Consider the following 21,175-nt stretch of genomic DNA (forward strand, 5'->3'; position numbering starts at 1 on the left):
GCACAGACACATCTGAAGTGCTTTTAACTATATTTCTACATTACAAAGATAGAACAGCCTACATACTTAGATGTTAAAGCTAGAATAGACGTAGTAGTAGTATAAGACCTACGAGACCTCTTCTTAGTGAGCACCGCTCACACAAACCCGCCCGTTCCCCTTTACTTATCAGCCCTCCCGACTGCGCTCACTTTACTATCGCCGGCAACAGCGCGACCCCATACCCGGACCCATACCCTCACTCCAAATCCACATGCATCTATCCATCAGTCCCTACTCATGTATTTATATTTTCCAATTTCTAGAACTATCCATCAAACGCGACTGCGGCCGCAGAGGAGTTAGATCCCCCCGCCGCCTCCCCTTCATCGGGCCCCCCGCAATTATCTCCCCTTCACTGGGCCCCCCGTCAAGAAAACAGCCGTGCTCGAAACTCTGGTCGTTCCTCACTTTTTTTGCCGTTTTTTTAGATTTGGTCTGCAGGTGAACGAACAGTGTCGCCACGCTTTACCCCGCCCTTCACTCACGTCGCTCTTCTTGCCTTGCTGCACGTCGACGACCCTCGGCTTCTACTTGGGTTATCCATTCTTGCGGAAGATTCAATGTGCTTCCGACTATCCCTTTCTGCTCTCTCTCTGTCAACATGCGCCTGCTGATATAGAGGAAGTGCGCCTTGAACGCGTGCCATAGTTCGATATCAGCATGTGTATGGCCGTAGGCATAAGGACGAGGGAAGTACGGATCGTTTCGCCAGAAGGCGTGAACTGCTTGCGCGATACCAGTTGCGTCTTGACTCATATGACGTACGCAGTCGTAGTCCAGCATCCAGATGACGAGCTCTTCATCCAGCAACTTGAACATTTGTGTTGGCGCGTCGCCGCTGATAGATGATGTAGCTGGGGCAAGCACAAACTCAACATCATTCGCATCGACTTCAGCTTTCCAATAGCAATGCGCGAGCGCCTCCGCCAGTGTCTTCGCAATGACAACAGCATTCATACCCAGCTCTTCCATTTGATCGACGCAAAGACCATAGTTGCGCAGATTGAAAAACATGCCAGGCGGGCGTCCTTCTGGTCTCCGTTTGCCCGTGTACACTCGAATGAGGCAATCTTCGTTCTTCTTACTCCCCCTCGTAGCATTTTTCAGCGACTCACGGCAATATCTGTCGATGAGCATCTCGCGGATGCGTAATCCCACAGCAGGTATCCTCTCCTGCATGTAACTCCTACTCACCTCTTCACCTGGAGGAAAGCAAGTGAAATTGTTATCCCACCAGCCATCATCAGCCTCCAAGACCTCGTAAGACCGCGGTATGCGCACAGGTAGCGTGTCTGTAGTGTCCGCTGCGATGACTCGTCGATGCATGTTGTGGTCGTTTAAGACGGAGCGGTTTGTGTGCATGAGTTCGCGTTTGATGACCCAGGGGTTGATTCCGCGGGTCCAGATGCTGCCGCAGCATCCTCGGCCTATTTCGCGGAAGGTGCCTCTGGGGTTGGGCGTTGTGTTCATTTTGTGGGTGTGTGGTTGAAGGGTGAAGGTGCGTGGACAATGGGATTAATACTCGCTTTTGACTCACACAGACGTCGTGTGGGCGTATTCGTAATATTGGAGTCGGGTAGCCATCCTATGGTTCGCGATGGGTTGTACCTAGGTAGACGAATTACGAGCCACGTGATACCAATCCTCGGGCGAAAGCTGGTAGGACTGCCACGTCTTGTCCACAGCGAGCCTTGGTGAGCTCAGTGTCACGTAACAGTCCTTGCGCATATGCAAGCATGGCGTCGATGAATCGTCGTGTTGTTGTGGTTGGTCCTGCGTGAGGCGCATGGCATGAACCACGGTCGAGGCTGCGATAGCTCCTGCCTTCGAGCCAAACAAGCGTCAGGATCTTCAGGGTCTCGACAGAGGCAGGAACAAAACTCTGCAAACCGCTCCGCGATGTTTCACCTCCTAATCCTCTTCATCCTCGTTCTCACCCACGCGCATTGTTTCCATCTTCTTTTTTGTAGCCAGATCGTTCGTGTGGATACCCCAGAACGTCTCGAATGCCACTAGAACACGCTCCCTTGGTTGACAGGCAGGACAGTAGCAGTCGCATTCATGCACCGTCCTGCTTTCATCGATCTTCGGTCGCATGTCCATGAGGGATCTTTTCTTAGCTGCTACAAGTACGACCGAACAGGCTACCACGATCGTCAAAAGGAAGTACACTCTTGACTCTTTATCAATGCGAGCCAGCTGCGCTTTCACGAGAACGACAACTCGCGACTGTTGAACCCTTGGCTACATTCCCATACCTGCCGGCATCCAGGGGCTCCGCGGGGTCGAGGAGATTTGATGCCTCAGGTCTTGTTGTTTCCGAAACATGATTATGCCGTCACGTCGAGGATCTCAATCTCACCCATCGCAACTTCGCAGGGTCCATCGCCGCCGCGAACGTGGCATCGAACTAGAGGAACGACAGTAGGATTATTTGTCCTAGGCTCAGCCATTTGGATGCCAGTCGTCGCGTCCGCCCAGGAGCACAACTTGGCGCAGTCACGCTACGCCTTCGGATGGCCACGATTCCGGCGTTAGGCAAAAGCAAAGAAAGGCACCAAGGACACCAGCACTGGCGTCGCGGCATGTGTCGAGCTCTGGCTTGGTGATTCGAAGCCATGTACGGCTTGCGACGGTGAGAAGCTGATGAAGTTCAGATTTCCTGCCCCCACCAGCAGCACCTGCATGGAGCTGACAGTTGCCGGCGACCAGCTGCGAGCCTATAATTAGGCTGATCCACAGCGGGCGCCAACCGCCCTACAGGGCCGCAATGATGAAAGCGATCGAAAGCAGACCGCATTGTCAAGCAAACCGCGCTCGCAAGTCATTGATCGCATCAACAGCAGCAGGGTAGCGGAAAAAGAAGATTACTCGTGCATCTTGGGTGTTTCTGACATCACATGCACGTGCATGACGCGTTTCGTCACGGCGATCTTGGGCTGACGACCCGGCCACGGCTCAGCGCCTGCAAACCTACTTACACAAGCAGGGGTACCGTCAGCAACGTCCTTATTACTACCCACCTTTGCCGTCGTGGCGCAGCCTCTTCTCTCAAATCGCATCCTCGAGCAATTGACACAGAAACCTCACACTTACATCGGCCCTACTCGACACTGATCGCCCGCCATGAATATGATGCGCAAGAAGACGCAGTATGTGCAAATTACACCAATACCGTCGTTCATACCGCGCCAGCTCGCAATCGACTTCCTCCACAGCCACGGCGAGATCATCGAGCTGAACCCCCTCGTCACCGGCCACGAGCCCATCAAAGCACCGCGCGACGCTCCCGCAGACGAATACTACTCAACATGGTACGAAATATCGCAGCGCATACAGTACATACCCGGCATTGGCAAGATGGGGAGCGGCGCAATCAAGTTCCGCGGCGTCTTCCATGACCTGCCGTTCGGTCTTCAGACACACACCTACGCGCCTGCGAACGTCGACCTGCGCCAGAAGTGGCATATTGGCGGCAACCAGATTGGCGAGCCACCTGAGCCGAAAGAGCTGGGCTCTTCTGCGCCACCGGAGGGACTCTACATTCGCCAGGACGTAGAGATCAAATGCAACGTCGCCATGATGAACTTTGTCAAGAAGGAAATGAAGGCAGCTTGCACAATCATGATCGAGCGATTAGTCAAGAAGGCAGAGCTGCTCGACTCGGGCGCACTCCAGGCGATGATGGAGAATGGGCGCATGAAGACGGTCAACCCAGCTGATCGCTCCACCTACGGTCACACGCCCCCACAGCCATCGCCAACCCAACCCTACCAGATGCCCATGTCACCGCACAGGCAAAGTCAACAATGGGCGCAGCCTGCACAGCAGCCCGGCCCTCCTGTCCCACCAAAGCAGCTCCTGGGCACGAACGACGTTGTCATGGAACTACCAGGCGACTTCTACCACCCTCAGCCGTCTCCATCCCACCTCTCCCCTCACGATAACCGTGCGTCCTCCGCCTCCGAACCATCGCAATACTCACCAAACCCGCAAGATGCACGCTGGTCGACTGCATCGCACAGCACCGCAAGCTCACGACCCAGCTCGTATGCGCCATCAGAGGGCATGAAATCACCAGGGCTAGAACAAAAGACTTTCGCAGCCGAGCTGCCAACGATGGAGGAGACAAAGGAAGAGCACAGCGCTCACCAGAGACGGCCAAGCGGCCAGCAGGGCCAACAGGCATACGCATACAACCCGCAGGACTACGCGCGGGCGCCTGGGCAACAACAGTATGCCAACCCGCCATACCCGGTGTATGGACCACGGTAATTGAAGTAATGTCACACTTTGGTGTTTCTTGAACGTACACGCAGTAATGTTTTTAAGACTTTGGTCTTTGTATGGCGGCTGTTTGGACAACTCTTATGACGATTTACGACTTTTTGCGAAATGCTTTTCAGATATCCCATTCCGTTGAGTAATGCAATCAAACTATTTATTCTGATGCGTATGTGCTCCAATCTCCACTTGACGTCGACCTGCGCTGCTCGAACCAATTGACCACTTGCGATGGATACCCTCGTACACGGTTCGCTGTTTCTCCGCTCACATCTCGCAGCAGCTCTTCATCATAGTCTGCAACAGGGAAGTACTCTACAATATCCTCCACAGTCCAGTACGGAAGACGTTCGCTCCCAATTCAAGTTCGAGCATACATGTACACATACACCTGATCAACATCATGCCGTAAAACCCTCCTGAAAGGATTTTGTGACCATTCAGGCGCCGCTCTGATAGAATGACACCCAATGCGAAGCCCACAACCCCGTTGCAACAACATTGTCGGATCCGCAAAGATAATCGGGGGCGCGTGGTCTTGCGGATTGCGCGGTAAGATCTCCCGGGTGAGCTTCTCATCCCGAACGATAGAGGAATGGCACAGCGCAAGGCGGAGTATTTGTAACCTATTCATGTTTGTTAGAGACCACCGGAGTAGCCTCATCGTGCTGCTTGGGCCCCAAGGCGAAATGGAGGTCATGTCGCGTAGGCAGATTGTGGCGTGGAGGACTAGTCGGAAAGCGGTTTTGATACGTGCGCGGGTGGCGTCTTGTTGCTTCTGCTGCTTTGGTCTTGTTACTCGGGTCAGCATGGTGACGGAGACGGAGAGTTCTTTGTTGTGCAATTGGTCTTGCTCTAGCATCTCTTCGCGAAGACAGGTACATGATGCTAGTACGCCGGGCTCAGGCGCGTTGTGGAAGGTTACTTGGATGACGTCGTAGATGGGGTCGCCGGTGTCTGTGGTTCCCTGGGTGTTCCAGAGCCATTCGATGTGAAGATCACGATAGATGTTGTTTCGGAGTTCGCGTGAAAGGGCTAGGAGTCTTGACTTTGTCTTGTAATTTCTAAGGCGAGATAGACAGTTACCCATTCTGACTGGTTAAAGCGATGTATGCTGTCTGATACGACTGTAGGTAAGGGTCACGACCGATCAGATAATCCAGCAGGCATATGGTCACAATCAAGTTCATACAGTTACATGTGGTGCTTGACAAGCGCTTGGACGAGATGATTGTGCTTAGGCGTTTGCTGCAAGCTGCCGTCCATTAGAAGAGCGAACACATGTATACTTAGCGTATAGAGTGAAGTTCATGTGTGTTGTGGTTTCAATTGCCATATCTCGTAGCTTATGGCCCATGTAAAACGCTCCTACAGAGACCTAAGAAGACCCAGGGTGCGTCTCATCAAATGACGCATCTTCCCCAACAACAACTCGATACACCACACGCGCATACTTGTCCGCCTGTTGCGATTTCTCGGACAACCCCAACTGCTCAAACGCTGATCGCGCATGCAGGAAGACGTCTACTAGACGATCTTCCACGTGGCCCCATCCTGTGATCATCAAAGGCGAAGACTTGCGGTCAAGCCCGGTAAAAGTGAAGCCCAGAGCCTGGAGGAATTTACCCATGGTCTCCAATGCTTTGCCGTAAATGGAGCGTTTCATGTAAATCCGTGTCAGCAGGAGGTACGGACTCCACAGGAGGAGCCGAGGCACTTCCTGCGCCGGACGGTGGTACGTCTCGTTCAGCGCCTCGGCCAAGCGTTCGATCTTGTTCGTAAACTGGATTCCTGCCGCCGGAGATTTGCAGAGTTTGACTACTTGGTTCAGCAAGTTCTGCCTCTGCGTGAGGTCCGAAGCTTTGGTGGCTTTGATGTCTTTGCAGAGCGGGCAGTTGCAGATGAAGCCCCAGGTCTTCAGCTCGTCGTCCATGTTCGTATCGTATTTTCCGGTCGGATAAACATACGGAAAGGTGAGTTCTGTGCCCACATCCAGATCCTTGGTCGCGCGGATGATCATCATGTCTCCAATGAAAGTTCGACAGACGTTGCCAAGACAGCTGTGGTTGATGTATGAGGCCTTAATCCAGACGCCACAGTTGTGGAGGTCTTCTTTGGGCGTCGTTCTCCCTGCTATCCGGTCTTTGTATATGTTCAGGCTCGTGAGAGGACAGGAGAAGTTGTTGAAAGCTTCGATTCGTTCGATGAGGAAGCTGGAGGAGCGTCGTATTAGTCTGCCTGGTCAATCGACTTGAGTGGTAGAGCGGTACTTACGTGTCCACTACCGGCTGTTCATCTACGCGCTGTGTGGCGACCGCTTGGTAATTGCCATGATACAGTGTAGTGAGATCCGGAGCCAGGGAGGGGTTCTTTAATAGCTTCTGCGCGATCAATCGGATAAGGTCTGCCCTGACGCCTGTGGCGTCCAAACCCGACTCGACATTGACCAAGCGGGTGATGCTTGCGTTACCTTTTTGTCCACCGTCAAGATGAGCGTGGCTGAAGGCCTTCTCACACAGCACCAAATCGCCGACCTTGAGGGGCCTGGTTGTGAAAAGACCGCGACCCTTACCTTGCACTGGGCGGTCCTCTACAGGCGCGATGTACGACCCGTGATCTAGATGAGGTGGTCGAAATTTTGTTGCTTCGCTTCGGAGGTGTTTGAAGTCGAATCTTCCACTATTACACTCATCGCAACGACGCTGAGCACGAGCGAGCGCATCGGCTGCGTCTTGGTCGGTTGGAGATAATTTGCAAAGCTCTTTCAGCAGATCGCAGCACTCGTCGTAATGACGGAGGTGGTACAGTGCCTGTGATGCAAGAAGCATTGCCATCTCTGATCCTTCTTCACCGAAGCTTGGGTAACCAGTATCCCAGAGCACGGCCTCATACTGCTTGGTACTGAGGTAAGCCAACGATCGATTCAGCTTGATCACTTTGATCTCGTCGAAAGTAGGCGATTGCAGCAAGGCGGCTGAATATCTGTCCTACATGTTAGCGCACTCGTTCGCTCGTTACATGCAATACTTACTTGTGAATCGCTTGCCAGTACTTTTTGCCGTCTATGAGAGCATTTCCCTCTAGCTTCAAAGTTTCTGCTGTTTTCACCTCAGCGTGTCGCGGTCGTTGGAGCAGATCAGGTACTATCGTATCATTGTCTGAGAGAAACACGACATCAGAAAGGTGGTCCACTCGCAGACTGTAGTCTCCAGCTGCCGTAAACTTGAAGAACGGCTCCTTGATGAGAACAACCGAATGCTTATCGATGATATCTGTGGCTGGGCGGGTTGCTTCATCGTCCTGCTGGTACAACCGCAATGGTATGACATCCCCGTGCTCGTCTTCCGCCAGAACCTCAATCGCTGCCATGCGTTTTGCAGATGTGATGGACCGCAGTACAATATAGCGACCGCTATGGTGTCGTTCAAGCCGAAGGTCTTTGATCGCGATAGGTTGCAAGTTCTTGAGAGGGACGACGGAAGGCGGATATGCCCGTGGTAAGAACGATGTGTTGATCAGAAGCCTCTCCTCGCTATCGGAACTCGCTGTTCCAAGCCCCTGCGCCGGTAGGAAGGCTGCTAGCAATGCATTCTTGTTCTTGCGGTCTCCGGGAATCTTTCTTTTCATCTGTCTAGCCTCTTGTAGCATGGCTTGATACTGTTCCATGGCTTTTTCGGGCTCATTGAATTTTGCGCGCACATCCATTGTTCCGCAATCTCTGATGGCGAAAGATGTGAAAGTAGAGAGATGCCATGTGTGGCGAGTCAAGGGCTTTTCACCCCAGACGGCTGATTGTCAAAAGCGCTCGCCTTGTGTGTTAAGCAATTATTTTCAGAGGGAAGCACATGTGTTTGTGCCATACCTCGCGTGCACATGAGCAAGCCAGGTTTGATGAGGCGAATGTCGCATCAAGCAAGCCTTCCACGGAGGCATGTAGAGAGGCCGTCACTACTCTTGTCCCTAGTTGTCGTCCGGCCAGTTGACGAACAAGCTATCATCCAACTCTTCGAGCAGCCTTCGTCTCAGTTCCTCATCCGAAGACACCAGCTCATCATCAGGGTCATCTCCCGGCTCGGCGGGCGCTGGTTGCGGCGCTGGCTTCTGTCGCGACTTCGATATGCGAACCAGATTGCCTCTCTTACCGTACTTGAAACCCTCTGGTGGCGGTGGTGTCGCAGGTCGTGGCAGTGGCTCAGGGCTCTCCACCTCTCGTGGCGGACATGTCCGGTTGATGCCGTAGAACATAAGATGTCTTCTCCACTCCTTCTTTCCCGCAATATATATGCCTGGTATCCGCATCTTCAGGTAGCCGTTTCCCAGAAAGGATACACCGAGTCGAACCTCTGGGTTTCCAGCACCTTCGTAGTTCCGCCGAATGCCTTGCAGAGGTTGTAGCTCCGGAGATGGGGATTTGGGGAGGTTGAGAGGGAAGTGCCATTCGTTCTTCAGACCGTAGAAGGAAAGCTTTGCAGTGGCTTCCATCGAGGAGAGCGCGGTATCCCTGCTATGCTCTCCAACGATGAGTTTCCCAGTCTTCCACTGATGGAAGTTGAAACGTCCAGTGTGTAACAACGCTCGGTTGTCGACTTCGTGTAGGTCAAGATAATTGGGAGAGTAGAGATCCCATTCCCCTCGCACGTCGCCCACTTCCACTTCCTCTTCTCGATGAAGTCTTATCGCTAGATGTCTATGCGCTCTTTCGACGCGCTTCTCGTGCTCTTCTTCCACCTTGATGGCCGCGTCATAGCCATCGCCGTCAACCTCGAAATCGGCGAGATCCGAGTCGCCGGAATCTAATTCATCGGAGACCTGTTGGCCGGCATTCGGTAGAAGAGAAGACTCGAGCGCATTCTTTATTCCTTTCCTGGCCTCAACCGGCCACTCTCTTGGAGTACCGAAGTTCGCATTCTCTTGCGCGACCCGTTTGGCGGTGTTGACATTGCGACTGACTGTTGCATCATCGGTTGCCTTGCGTTTGGAAGCTGATCACGTCAATCCAGCCCGTCTCAAAGCTCTTGATGGTATACGCACCTCTCTTGGGCGGCATCACGATCTGTGAGCATCTTGACGCGTGTTGGAAGCGTGGGGTCGCGACCAGCCGCGCGCGTGTGATCGGCGGTGATTACGTCATCTCATTTCGTCTTATCCCTCTTGGGGTGGGCAATACCAAAACGCCTCTTCTCCTGCAATCTTTACGCTCATTGCAGTACAGGACACGTTTATCTTACACCAGTCACCTTTTACTTCACGTTATTTTCACTTTCTACATAGGTCGTGACTGCGATAACGAAAACAATTGCATCCGTTACATCTACGCACTACTAAAACCCTGTTTTAGCTAAGGGCTAAAACTTAGTTATGCAAAAGCACCTATAGTTATATACTTTTATACCTACTCTTACTATTTTTTTATACTTAGTTTTATAGTTTTTAAATTTTCTTTAGTATATAATTTAAGTTAAGGTATTACTTTTTATAGTTAGTTTAATTTTTATTTTATTTTAATAGCTTATTTAGCTTTATTAAGTAAGCTTAAAGAAAATTTTAGCTAAAACTATTATTTAAAGCTATATTTATTAACTTAGTTTTATAGCTTTTAAAGTAGTACTTACTATTCTAAAAGTTTTTTTACTTTTTAGTAATAAGAAGTATAAACTAAGCTTTAGCTTTTTAGATAAAATTAGAAGAAGTAAAGTTTACCTTTTTATAAAGAAAAATTTACTTTTTTTATATTATAGTTAAAAAATTAATTATAGTATTTTTAGTAGCTTTACTATTAATAAATTAGTGCCTTATACCTAATTTTATAGACTCTATTTAGTAAAAAGACATTAAAAGACGCCTAGCTTTTAAAGTTATTCTAGAACCGCTAGAAGATTTTAAAATTTTAATATATTTAGTATATATTACTATTAGCACTAAGACTTCTATATAGACTAATAATATATTGCTTTTAAGGCCTTACTAAGAAGAGAAACTTTTTAACGCCTTACTATATTTAATCTTTAGCTATTAATATAATATAACTTAAGCTAATAAAGATAACTACTTTATTATAGCTTAGTTCTTAAAAGTAACTATAATAGTAGAACACTAATATAGCTACTATCTATTTAATAGTATTATTATACTAGAGGTAGGCCTTAAACGCTTTATCTTCTTTAGTTTATTTATTACTACTCTAGCTAAGAATTCTAACAAACGCCTTACGCTAGTATATAATAGCTACTTTTATCTTTATAGGTAGAGCTATTTATAGCCTAAGCTTATATATAAAGTTATAAGTATAAATAGTATAAATAATTAATAAATTACTTTAAGTAGAAAGAGTAATACTAGTAATATAATAACTATCTTATTACTCTTTTTAGAGTAGGTATAGTTTATAAAAGAACTTTTATATATTACTAGTAAGTTACTTAAAGGCTTAGCTATAATAAAGAACTATAGAAAGTTTTAGTTTACGTATTAAAAGCCTTTATAGTAGTAGTATAATAATCTTAATAGTATTAATAGTATTAATAGTAGTAATAGTCTTAGTAGTCTTAGAACGTAATATAAAATAGGTAAGGCAGGCCTTAAGAGCTCTAATAATAGCCTCTATAATAGCGACGCAGTACAAGAATATAATTAATATAGGTATAGAGAAAGGTAATATAACTAGTAATAAGATTAGCTTTAGACTTACTAACGCTAGAAGAACTTATAAAAAAGTAGTAACGTAGTTAAGAGCTTATTTAGTGTGCTAGTGCAGCTTTTAGTATTAAATTTAAGCTACTATTTATATTTTTAATAAGTTTTTAGATTTCTAATTTTACTATAAGCTATAAAATAAAAATAAAGGTAAAGAATAAAGAGTATATATATAAAAGTATAATTTTATAAGCTAAGATTTTAGCATTTTATTACTTTATAATTTATAGCTTAGTTAGTTATAAGCTATTAAGAATATATAATTATATTATAATTCTTTCTACTATAGTATAAGTAGACATTAGTATTTATAGAATAGTTACTTTACTACTCTAAATTTTAAAAGCTTTAACTACGCTAGAGGTAGTAGCGCTAAGAACTTAAGCCTTAGCTTACCTAACGCCTATACCTCTAAACATAGAATTTTAACCTTTTTAGAAATACATTTTTTTATATACTAGTAATAAACCTTACTCTTTTTAGACTAGTTTACGCTGTAGAATTAGTTTGCTAATAAACTATTAATAAATAAAATAATATAATTATTAAAAGTAGTTATAACTAAGTAATATAATAAATAGAAAGAAGAAAATTAGTTTAGCGTATTACTTTTATACTTACTACTACTTACATAACTATAATATAGCTAAAAGAGCTTTATAGTTTATAAAAATATACCTAAGATACTATTAACTAAACTAAACTATAGTTCTACTTTATAAAAAAAGAATAGCCTATATACTTAAATATTAAGGTTAGAATAGGCTAGAATAGACCTAGTAGTAGTAGTAGTAGCACTACTAAAAGACGGACGACATGTAGACAAAAAGACTCCTGTTAATGCACGAGAAACGATCGCGTGACATCCCTGTACTCCATTCCGAGATGCCGACAGATTTGTTCTTGGCTGTAGTCTGGATAATTAATCGGAATCAGCTTCTCCAAGAACTCATTACACTCCTTGTCCCTAGCCCTCTGCTCCGATGTCAAAAGCGCCGTAGTAGAGACGTGGTAGTCATACGCTCCCTTCCCAGCGACGATATCCCACTTGTTCTGCCAGTCCTCAGGAACCTCGGGGGAGTTCGGACCACCAAAGACAGCAGCCGTAGGAAGAAACTGGCCTTCGTATGCGGGGTTGCGGGGCTGAAGATTTACGGTACCACGATGAGCTTCTGCGCGCAGGTAACACATGTTGCCGACGCGACTGATGATGTGATCGAGGACTTCCCATATCTCCGGCTTCTTGTTTGCGGAGGACAAGATCGCAGATGCCATTGCGATGTCTCGGATACATTTGAGACTGACTTTGGATCCAGGAACTGAGCCAGCTTTCAAGTCTCCAAAGTCTCGCAACCAGGCTTTGATGACATGGATCATTTTATTGGCGATGAGGTCCAGCGTCATGATGTCGAAGTTGAGAAGGAATTCATCTTCCTTCATGGCGTCTCGATAAGTCTCGAGCGTCTGGAGAGGACTGAGTTCCTGTTTACGACGCTTGCCATGCTTTGACTTCTTCGATTTGTTTTCCAACCGTTGTCGCACTACGCGCTCCAGAAGCCAGATCGGCTCGTTCTTATTCTTGCCATTCTCGTCCGTCTTCAGCATCACCCGCTTTAGGCCGTCAAAAGCGGAAGCCTGTCTAACGAAAGCGGAGAAGATTTCCAGTTTGCGGCCGCCAAGGTTCTTCTTCGTGTCCATCGTCTCGAACAACTCATACATTGGCCTGCCGGCGCGCTTGTACTTGGCAAGCACACTGGGACTGAAGCCTCGCATCAAAAGTAGCCGCTTATCGCACTCTTCGTAACCGACCGGGCGGGTTCCTAGGAAGAGATGTGTCTCGGTTTGCTTGGCGATGAGATATTCCATGTCAGGCCACCGTCGCAGCAGCCCGTTCTTGAGTCCGGCATTGTAGATGTGGCAGGCGAACAGGAGTTGCTCGGAATGTCTTGCAGCCTCAACACCAAACAGGTGCACACCTTCCTTATAACGCTCTAGTGTGCATCCAGCATAGGTTGGTTGGTTCTCGAGGTAGAACGGGCCATCCACCAAGGTTCCTCCCCCGAGCCACGAATTGTGCATCTTGAACGTGTCGCTGACATGGTCAACCCTTTCAAGATTCTCAAGAAGGCGATGCCACGAGGAGGCTAGTTGTGTGTACAGATATCGGCCCCATTCGCCGTCATGGTTTTGTGCAAAGTCGATGTACCGTCTCAATGCGCCACTCATTCTTGCGTTACCATCCAGGAGATCCCTATGCGCACGAGGCACTTCCGCACCAAGCTCACGGTGCATGTCGACGAACATCTGGAGTGCGAATATGATCCAAGTGCTTGCTTTTTGCTCCTCATCGATGGTGTGAATTGCGCGAGCTAGGATATCATGGTCTCGTGTGAATGCGCCCACATCGGCTGACCTAGAGAGGCTCAAGAAGACGCTAAGGCACCTTCTCATGTGAGTCTGCTCGGTTCTGGCAGTTTTCCTGCCAGAGTGATAATCTACCATCACTTCCTTCTTGCCGTCGTGATCGAAGAGATGGTCTCGAAAATATACGTTGTAAGTATCTTTGCAGACAAACGTTTGGGGTGACAGTTTGAAGTCATCGAGATCGTACCAGCCCATCTCGTCTTTCCGGGTCACGCTGTTGGTGCCTTGTTCTTCGAAGCTCTCAAGGAACTTGATCACTTTGTGGTGGCTCTCGAATTCTGGAAAGTCTTTGAGGAAGGCCTCGTTCACCCGTCGCAAGATGTCAACTGCGACATTTGCGGTCGTCGCTGCTGTGGTGAGCGCCAGGCTACGTTCCTTGTATCCGCGCCAGGTTTTGTGGACAAATAAACGAATTGCTGTCATATCTTTGAGGAAGCAGAAAAGCGCAAAGGCCTTTTCACTCTTTCGGTTGGCGGGCTCCTTGATACGGTAGCTTCGGCTCTGCGTATCTGTCGACACCGAAGGCACGTAGCCCGATGGCTCAGCATGCTCTTGAACCAGACTGAGGTGTTCGAAGAAGTTGGATGTGCGACTATTCGTAGATGCTCCTTTCTCGTGTTCTTCCTTGGTCTTGCCTGCTGTCGGCGCTTTAAGCGTGTGGTAATAGTAATCGAGGATGTCGATGAAGAACTGATGGCCTTCATCATCAATGTCATCACCAGCTTCTCGCTCTGGTTTCGCTCGGTAGAACCCTGCACATTCTTTGCGAGCGGTGATGACACTCCACAGAATAGCTTCTATATCGGTCGGCAAAGTGATCTTAGCCTTCGCAAGGATGTCGACCAAGGTCTTGAATGCGTTTAGAGGTACTTCGCTCACTCCGTTTTGTCGGGCTGCAGCGCGAGCTTGTCCCTTGAGACGTGCGTTCTTGATCAACAAGTGGTCAATGGACTGGATTTTGGCGGCTGATGTTGCCAGCCAAGTAGCTACAATTTGCGTACCACTTTTGTATCTGAGATGAAAGGAAGTGGGTAGCCAACCTGGGTAGACGATCTAGATAGCGAACTCATACCGTTTGTAGGTATCCACTAGAAGAGATGGTAGATGATCCATGATAAGCGCCGGCGCTCAAACGTGCGTCCTTTCAGAAATAGGAAGAGATAGTAGACGCAAGTATTGGACGAAATTACAGAGTATCTGGAAAAGAGAGCTACTGACGCGGAGTCTGTGCGCGCTTAACCTATTCGATACCCTGAAACAGAAATAGTCTCAGCGACTATCTCCACAAGATGTCCTATCTTGATCCGGGGAGTATGAGTTTGACGCTTCGCAAATGGTCTATCGATCAATGGCTCGAGACGAAAGAAAGTTGTACGTATCGCGATTGCGCTGGCAGAGGTAGAATTTCCCCGTAGTTTCCCATCCAAAAGAAGGGGCAAAGACTTGTTCGCCCAGCCTGTAAGACAACGTGTATACAATACTGAAGCATCTACTTCAAAGTCTTGAACGAGACAAACAGCATGGGACACGCTCCGGTGGTCCTTTCCGCTGGGTCCACAGGTCGTCGTTGCTAGCGGGGTCTGCTCAGTCCAAAGCGATCAGAGAACGTGGATCGCGCGTCAAGATAGAGCCTGTGATAGCGCCATCAACCATTGAGACAGTAAGAGGAATACGGCCACTTGATTCAAGTAGAGGGAACACAATACGCTCGAGCAAACGCTTTGGGAAGGAGTGATGTACGCATCGAGCTTGACTCGACCAATAAGCGATGGTAATAATAAAAGCTTCAGCGTAAGGTAACAATGGAGATGCAGCGATATTCCAATGTTCGGTGCGTGATCGAGGAGGAGAGGATGCCTCAGATGAAGTTTGCGAGGCTTGTGCGCTAACCCAATTAGCGCGCTACCCCGCCACAACACCCACCTCGGTTTCGAATGGCTCAGCAAGGCACTGACTTCCTACTGAATCCTTCATCTTCTTTATCTCCCTCATTCAAAGAGGAACTATGACAACGATCATGTTGTTCAAGTCACAATCCACACAACTAGAGATGCGGCATGATGTAAGCCCAAACGCCGTCCTCGGCCTGCTGAGCACGCGACAGCCGACGTCTAGCTAGGACATCCACGCGGAAAGTCTGATGTGTGGTGGGTGAGGGGGTTGGATGTAGATTTTGGTAGATTGTTAGGATAGGCGATGGGAGCTTGAGCTGTTGTGAGATGACTCGGTGGGTAACAAGGACCACGGGACTTGGATTGGTCCTGTTATGACACGAAGTCATGCATGACGCTTAGATATCCAGTGCGCATGTTTCCATATAATTCCCGTTGATACCGGTACAAAGCTCTCAGCAACTTCGACGCCACATCCGCACATCCATCTCAAACCCGTCTCCGTGACTCAAGATCCTTAACCATAAAGCCCAGCATCGATCTCCAGAGTCAGGCTTCCACCCGCAATGCAAGCAAACACCTAGCAATCAAAGTCACAAGCCTTGCATCGCCCATCATACGCACTGCAAATATCCTGGCGACACTCCGCATAGCACTCTTGGTAGCAACTATGCCTTCTGCCCTCCTACAACACATCCATTAGCAAAATCCCTTCATTCCTTCATCCCTTCATCGCTCCATCCAAAAAATTCGAATATCGAAGTATCAACGTACCGTACGACAATCCCTATACTGTCTCTCACAGATCTCGCATATCTTGCCGCTGGCAACGCACGTAGGACCCGGCTTCATGATGCACTGGTCGCCCTTGCGGCACGACCATTTGGGCTGCCAGCAGTGGTTCTTGCACACGAGGAGGTCGCCACCGCTGGGGGCGCAGTGCTCGGCGCCGTTTTTGCTGCAGTCTTTGCAGTTGTCGTGGGTAAAGGCGGGGAGGCTGAGCGTGAGGAGGGTGAGGAGGAGGAAGATGAAGTGGAGGGGGGACTTCATGATGGTGTTGATTGAGGTAGGTGTCGTTATTGTTTAGATGGTTATGTGGGAGGGGATGGAGGTCGTAGTGGGCGGTAAGGAAAAGGCGGAAGATGGAAGAGTTGGAAGCAGGATGGAGGTGAGAGAGAGCAGTGGGCTTGTAAGAGCGGGGAAACTGCAGCGTCTTTGATCTGGAATACTAAAAGCGTCGAGTCTGCGGAGAGATGTCGAAGCTCATTATGAAGCGGTGAGTAAGGCGGTCTCATCTTTCACCTTCACCTTCACCTAGGACTTCATACGCCGTCACGTCGATGGTTTATAGCTAGTCAGATATAAGCAAAAGAGAGCTTGTGTACCCTGTGATGAAATCTTAGGGATATTCATCTAATGCTGCTATACGTGTGTGACAGGTTATGGAAATATGGATATGTTTGTTAATTAGTACAGCGAACGCATCCGTTGGCTCTGTGAGCATGGGTTCTTCCATCAAGAAAACGGATACTAGCTCGTTCGTAAAACCCCTGTGAACATAACAGATTTTCCATGACAGTGGGTGCCAGATGATATCACCCATTCCACAGCTATCACTTTCGACCGCCTTCCTCTATTGAAGCAGCTCCATCGCATCAGCCGCCATTATGCCACAACATGCTCAAACTGGCGTCTTCTAGTCAGCGAATGTTTTATAGAGGAAGTCTCGACGCTTACCATATCTCTGCCTGGCAGTCATCTATCGTCCGATACAGTGTGCGGAGGCGCTCTCACACCACTGCGGATAAGGGCACCTGTAGTTCCTCTGCCAAACACCGTTGACGCAAATCTGGACCGCATGGCCGCCGGGCGAGCATCGGGTTGCAGCGCGGTGAGGGCATCTGTCGGGCTTTGACCCTGAAGTGGCGAGAACAGGCACAGTGATCGTGAGGAGGGCCAGGATGGCGGAGAGAGTATATGTGAAAGACTTCATGGTGTTGACGTTGACGTATAGGTTCCTGAGGTAGGTGCGACGACGGCAGGAAAGTGCAACTGCAGGTAATGGAATGAAGGAAGACAGCTGAAGGTCTGATGATGTAGAACTTGCGCGAAAGTGAGTACTGTTCGTGCGTGTGTGAAGCTACCTAGGTAAGAGAACTGGTGATGAGTTTTGTTTCGTCAGTGGCATGACGACGCGATGCACGTTTACTCGGCTGTTGCACATGAGGCAGGTGCGGTCGACCCGACCCTCGAAGTGAGAGCAGATGTGGTCTTTCCAACGCTGGAGACACCTAGAGCGGGTTTCACGACGATACTTTACGCGCTGGTCTCCGAAAGGACTTCCAATTACCGGCCTCGTTCAAATATCTTTGAGTCTCGGGCGTGTTGTAGAAGCTCTGGACGCATGTGCAGGCGATTGTCATTAGTGAGGTTGGCATGCATATCACGACGATCTCGTCGTGCAGAGCTAAGATCTCGAAATCATATTTTCCGTGCATGGCCGGGCTCGTCCAGATATCGTTGTTGTTGTCGTCGCGTGCGACGTCCATCATGAGCTCGAGTCGTCCCTCCCCAACCCACTAGCCCCTCTTGGCGAACAAGGGTCTCTCCGCGCATCGCGAATTTCCAATCCAACCATCACCACCAACACCAACGACCCACCTCCGCCTTGCCCCCGCCATTGCGCCTCACACAACACCCACAATGAACCTCTCAGCATTCCGACCGGTCTTCCGACCCTACAAACCCACCCAAATCACGCAAGCGACAAACATCTGGCAAAGAACCGCACAATGGACATGTCCACAGCAGCAGCAGCAGCAGCAGCAGCAGCAGCAAAAGTCGCAACGAGCAGCCTTCTCATCTACACCGAATATGCAGAAGAGGAGTAAAAAGGGACCGGGGAATGATCCTAGGATAAGTACGTCTCTTCCTCTCCTATCTCCCCATCAAACCTGCCACATCCCATCCGATCCAATCCACCCACCCTCCCATCACCACAACAGCGTCGCTAACACCCCCCAAGCAAACATCCGCTACCACCTCTCCCACCCCCTAACCCCCCGCCCCCTCCACTTCTCCCGCAACCGCTCCCTCCGCCACTGGACCATCCACCGCGCGTGGCTCTTATTCCTGCGCAAGCGTCGCTGGGCCGAAGAACGCGAGTTAGAACGGCAATACATGGCGATGCGATCTGCATGCGAGCACTTGCGTCTCATGGACAACAACGGGAATCTGGTGAAGGAAGAGGAGGCTGGTGGGCGGGGCGCGGATCCGAGTCGATTGGGAAGCAAGGGCAGGGAGGTGGGGAGGTTGTATCGCAGTGCGATGTTGAAGAGGGGGATTTGGGGGAGTGTGCCTGTGGAGTATGGGAGGGTGCAGACGGATTTTCCGGCGAGGGAGGGGTGGAATCATGGGTGGACGAGGGATTAGAGACCTGCGAGAATGCGTTGGGTTGGACGAAAGTGGATGCAATGATGGGATTGTACAATATGTATATAGCAAAAAGGCGGTCGATGTCGTTATCGGCATCGCGTATACATCATTGCCGTCAACCTTTCTCAGAAGATGACAAAATGATGTGTGTGATATCTCATTGGTAGATTACTGTCTTCTAGTTTACTGAGCGTGCCCATCATTCCTACCTCAAGAATATACAACTAATAGCCAAAGGAGGAGCCGAATGAGTGGATGATGATGGCGCTTTCTCGTCAATCATTAAGCCAACATCTTTCGAGTAGATAAAAAGCTAGAGACCCGACTAAACGTATGTTTCCGCAGCATCAGAAGCCAGTCTTTTCTCTCTCCAGCTCAATAGAAAAAGGTCAGGTGTAATGCAGTTATAAGCGCTCAAACAGTAAATCGCCCATATAGAAGAAAAAAGGAAGAAGAATTGAAAATTGAAGGCCCCAAATATATCGTACCAACTCCAGTGTGTCGTGACTCCGCCCAATGCAGTGTGTGTGATATGAAGATAAGAAGAAGATATAAGATGCAAGAGAAACGATTTCTCAGAGTCTCACAGGACAACGCATCCGCACCCTGGATTCTCCTTCTTATCCACACTCAGCAGCGCCGCCCTGGTCGCCGCTTCAAAAACATCGTCCACGCCATCCCCTGTCAGGGAACTACATTCAAGGTATTTCCTCGCACCAATCATGTCCTTCATATCGGCGCCTTGTTTCGGTGTCGTAAACCGCAGGCTCTTCTTGCGCATTTCTTCCTGTGCGAGGGGGTCGTCGCGGAGATCTTTTTTCAGGCCGACGAGGATAATGGGGACGGTGGGACAGCGTTCGCGGGCCTCCTCTGCCCACTTGTGCTTAACGTTATCGAGGGAGTCGGGGGAGTCGACGCTGAAGCCGATGAGAATGACGTGCGCTTTGGAGTAGGCGAGGGGACGGAGGCGCTCGTAGTCTTCTTGGCCGGCTGTATCCCATAGGGCGAGTTGCACGGACTTGCCGTCTACTCTACAGTCGGTGACGTAGTTTTCGAAGACGGTTGGGACGTAGCGCTAATGACGGGTTAGGATATTGGGGAGACGGCCTATCGGTCGATGTATTGGACGTACTGTTGGAAAATATCCGAGAGTGAAGACGCTCAGAAGACTAGTCTTGCCGCAAGCACCGTCGCCAATAATGACCAACTTCCTAAAGGCACAAGATCAGCATGTTGTGTGGGTGAAGGGTGCATGGTGTGACAGGGTCGGCGTGACCGAGAGTGGATGTCGGCGCAAACAAGAGGATGAAGTGCAGTGCATGACCAAAAAGAGGAAGAATTGAGCGCGAGTCGATAAAAAGTGGACATGGGGGACATGTAGGGTGGCCTATTTTTAGTTGGTCGTGTCGTCGGACCGGGTGCGCCAATGCAAGCTATGGCGCAAACCGGGGTGCCTCAGCTTTGGGTATGCATCGCACCATTGCGGAGGGAGAAGTAAAGCAGAATTTGACAGAGATATTGCGGAGGAAATAGAGATATCGTGTCGTCGAAGTAAAGTCGGACGGAAGGAAATAACGTTGGGAAAAGCAATTGCGCGCGTAAGAAAACGGTCGTGAGAGATCGACATGAGATAAGTTTTGACCAGGGTCCAGAAAGTGAAGATCAAACGTACCTGCGCATTACAGGCTCGCCATTCTGCTGCTGCTGGGCCATTGTGGGGGTGTGTTTGGGGAAATGCCGCACTCAGCGGGAGTCTTGTCCGGAGATGCTGGGTCGTGTTATTGGCTGGAGCGCGTTCGCAGTTGCGGTCGTGGTGTCGTGGAAGTCGAGGGGAGTGGTGCGCGGGTGGAAGGATACAGTGAAGTAGCCTTGTTTGCGCGAGAGTGTTGTCGAGGGTGTTGTCGGGGTAATGCGAGTGTAATGGCGCGAGCGAGGTGATCTCGGGCCCAACAATGGTGATTGGCGATGTTATGGCTCGCGACGAGCGAGTGTCAATGGCGCGCCGGGGGGAGAGAAGCGACAGACTACAGCGGACTAGCAGCGGAAGGGTGGTGAGTGTCGATGGGTGAGTGTCGAGGTGAAGGCGAAAGTAATGCGTGAGTCCAGTGACAGCAACGGGTGCAATGGGAGTAAAAAGCGGTGGTGCAGTAATGAAGTGGACGGGCCGGTGTTTAAGAATGAAGCTTGGGGACGATCACAGCGGAGACAGGCACGAGCTAGAGCTACAGACGGCTGGGCTGGGGACGGGGGACGCTGGCACTGGCGTGGTCAGGGTGCGGTGTGCGAGAGCGAGTGTGTTGAGATACGAATGAATGGCCGTCGCGGAGCACCTGCACAGCCTCTCGCCCAGTTCCTTCCGTTCCAGAAGACGCCAAGACGTGGCACCTGCGGCAGGTGCGAATCGC

At 49.4% G+C, this 21,175-nt stretch overlaps 6 protein-coding genes across 6 annotated transcripts; 1 reads left to right on the forward strand and 5 right to left on the reverse strand.

The window, feature by feature from the left end:
- Positions 1 to 519: 519 nt before the first annotated feature.
- On the reverse strand, positions 520 to 1,512 carry J4E93_001003 (uncharacterized protein; the record flags this gene model as incomplete). The annotated part of the gene is made up of 1 exon (XM_049338959.1): positions 520 to 1,512. The coding sequence occupies one exon, from the start codon at positions 1,510 to 1,512 to the stop codon at positions 520 to 522; it is 993 nt and encodes a 330-aa protein (XP_049204844.1).
- A 1,656-nt stretch (positions 1,513 to 3,168) lies between these two features.
- On the forward strand, positions 3,169 to 4,317 carry J4E93_001004 (uncharacterized protein; the record flags this gene model as incomplete). The annotated part of the gene is made up of 1 exon (XM_049338960.1): positions 3,169 to 4,317. One exon carries the CDS (start codon positions 3,169 to 3,171, stop codon positions 4,315 to 4,317), a length of 1,149 nt encoding a protein of 382 aa, XP_049204845.1.
- A 1,387-nt stretch (positions 4,318 to 5,704) lies between these two features.
- J4E93_001005 (uncharacterized protein) lies at positions 5,705 to 8,031 on the reverse strand (the record flags this gene model as incomplete). The annotated part of the gene is made up of 3 exons (XM_049338961.1): positions 5,705 to 6,539; positions 6,601 to 7,308; positions 7,358 to 8,031. The coding sequence occupies 3 exons, from the start codon at positions 8,029 to 8,031 to the stop codon at positions 5,705 to 5,707; spliced, it is 2,217 nt and encodes a 738-aa protein (XP_049204846.1).
- A 255-nt stretch (positions 8,032 to 8,286) lies between these two features.
- Positions 8,287 to 9,373, reverse strand: J4E93_001006 (uncharacterized protein; the record flags this gene model as incomplete). The annotated part of the gene is made up of 2 exons (XM_049338962.1): positions 8,287 to 9,308; positions 9,358 to 9,373. The coding sequence occupies 2 exons, from the start codon at positions 9,371 to 9,373 to the stop codon at positions 8,287 to 8,289; spliced, it is 1,038 nt and encodes a 345-aa protein (XP_049204847.1).
- Positions 9,374 to 11,856: 2,483 nt separating this feature from the next.
- J4E93_001007 (uncharacterized protein) lies at positions 11,857 to 14,556 on the reverse strand (the record flags this gene model as incomplete). Its single annotated transcript, XM_049338963.1, has 2 exons — positions 11,857 to 14,455; positions 14,516 to 14,556. The coding sequence occupies 2 exons, from the start codon at positions 14,554 to 14,556 to the stop codon at positions 11,857 to 11,859; spliced, it is 2,640 nt and encodes an 879-aa protein (XP_049204848.1).
- Positions 14,557 to 19,353: 4,797 nt separating this feature from the next.
- On the reverse strand, positions 19,354 to 20,483 carry RHO2 (Rho GTPase; the record flags this gene model as incomplete). The annotated part of the gene is made up of 3 exons (XM_049338964.1): positions 19,354 to 19,845; positions 19,903 to 19,981; positions 20,443 to 20,483. The coding sequence occupies 3 exons, from the start codon at positions 20,481 to 20,483 to the stop codon at positions 19,354 to 19,356; spliced, it is 612 nt and encodes a 203-aa protein (XP_049204849.1).
- Between the last annotated feature and the right edge of the window lie 692 nt (positions 20,484 to 21,175).

This window comes from Alternaria ventricosa (genome assembly GCF_023758065.1).
Source record: "Alternaria ventricosa strain BMP 2768 chromosome Unknown scaffold_1, whole genome shotgun sequence".
NCBI lineage: Eukaryota > Fungi > Ascomycota > Dothideomycetes > Pleosporales > Pleosporaceae > Alternaria > Alternaria ventricosa.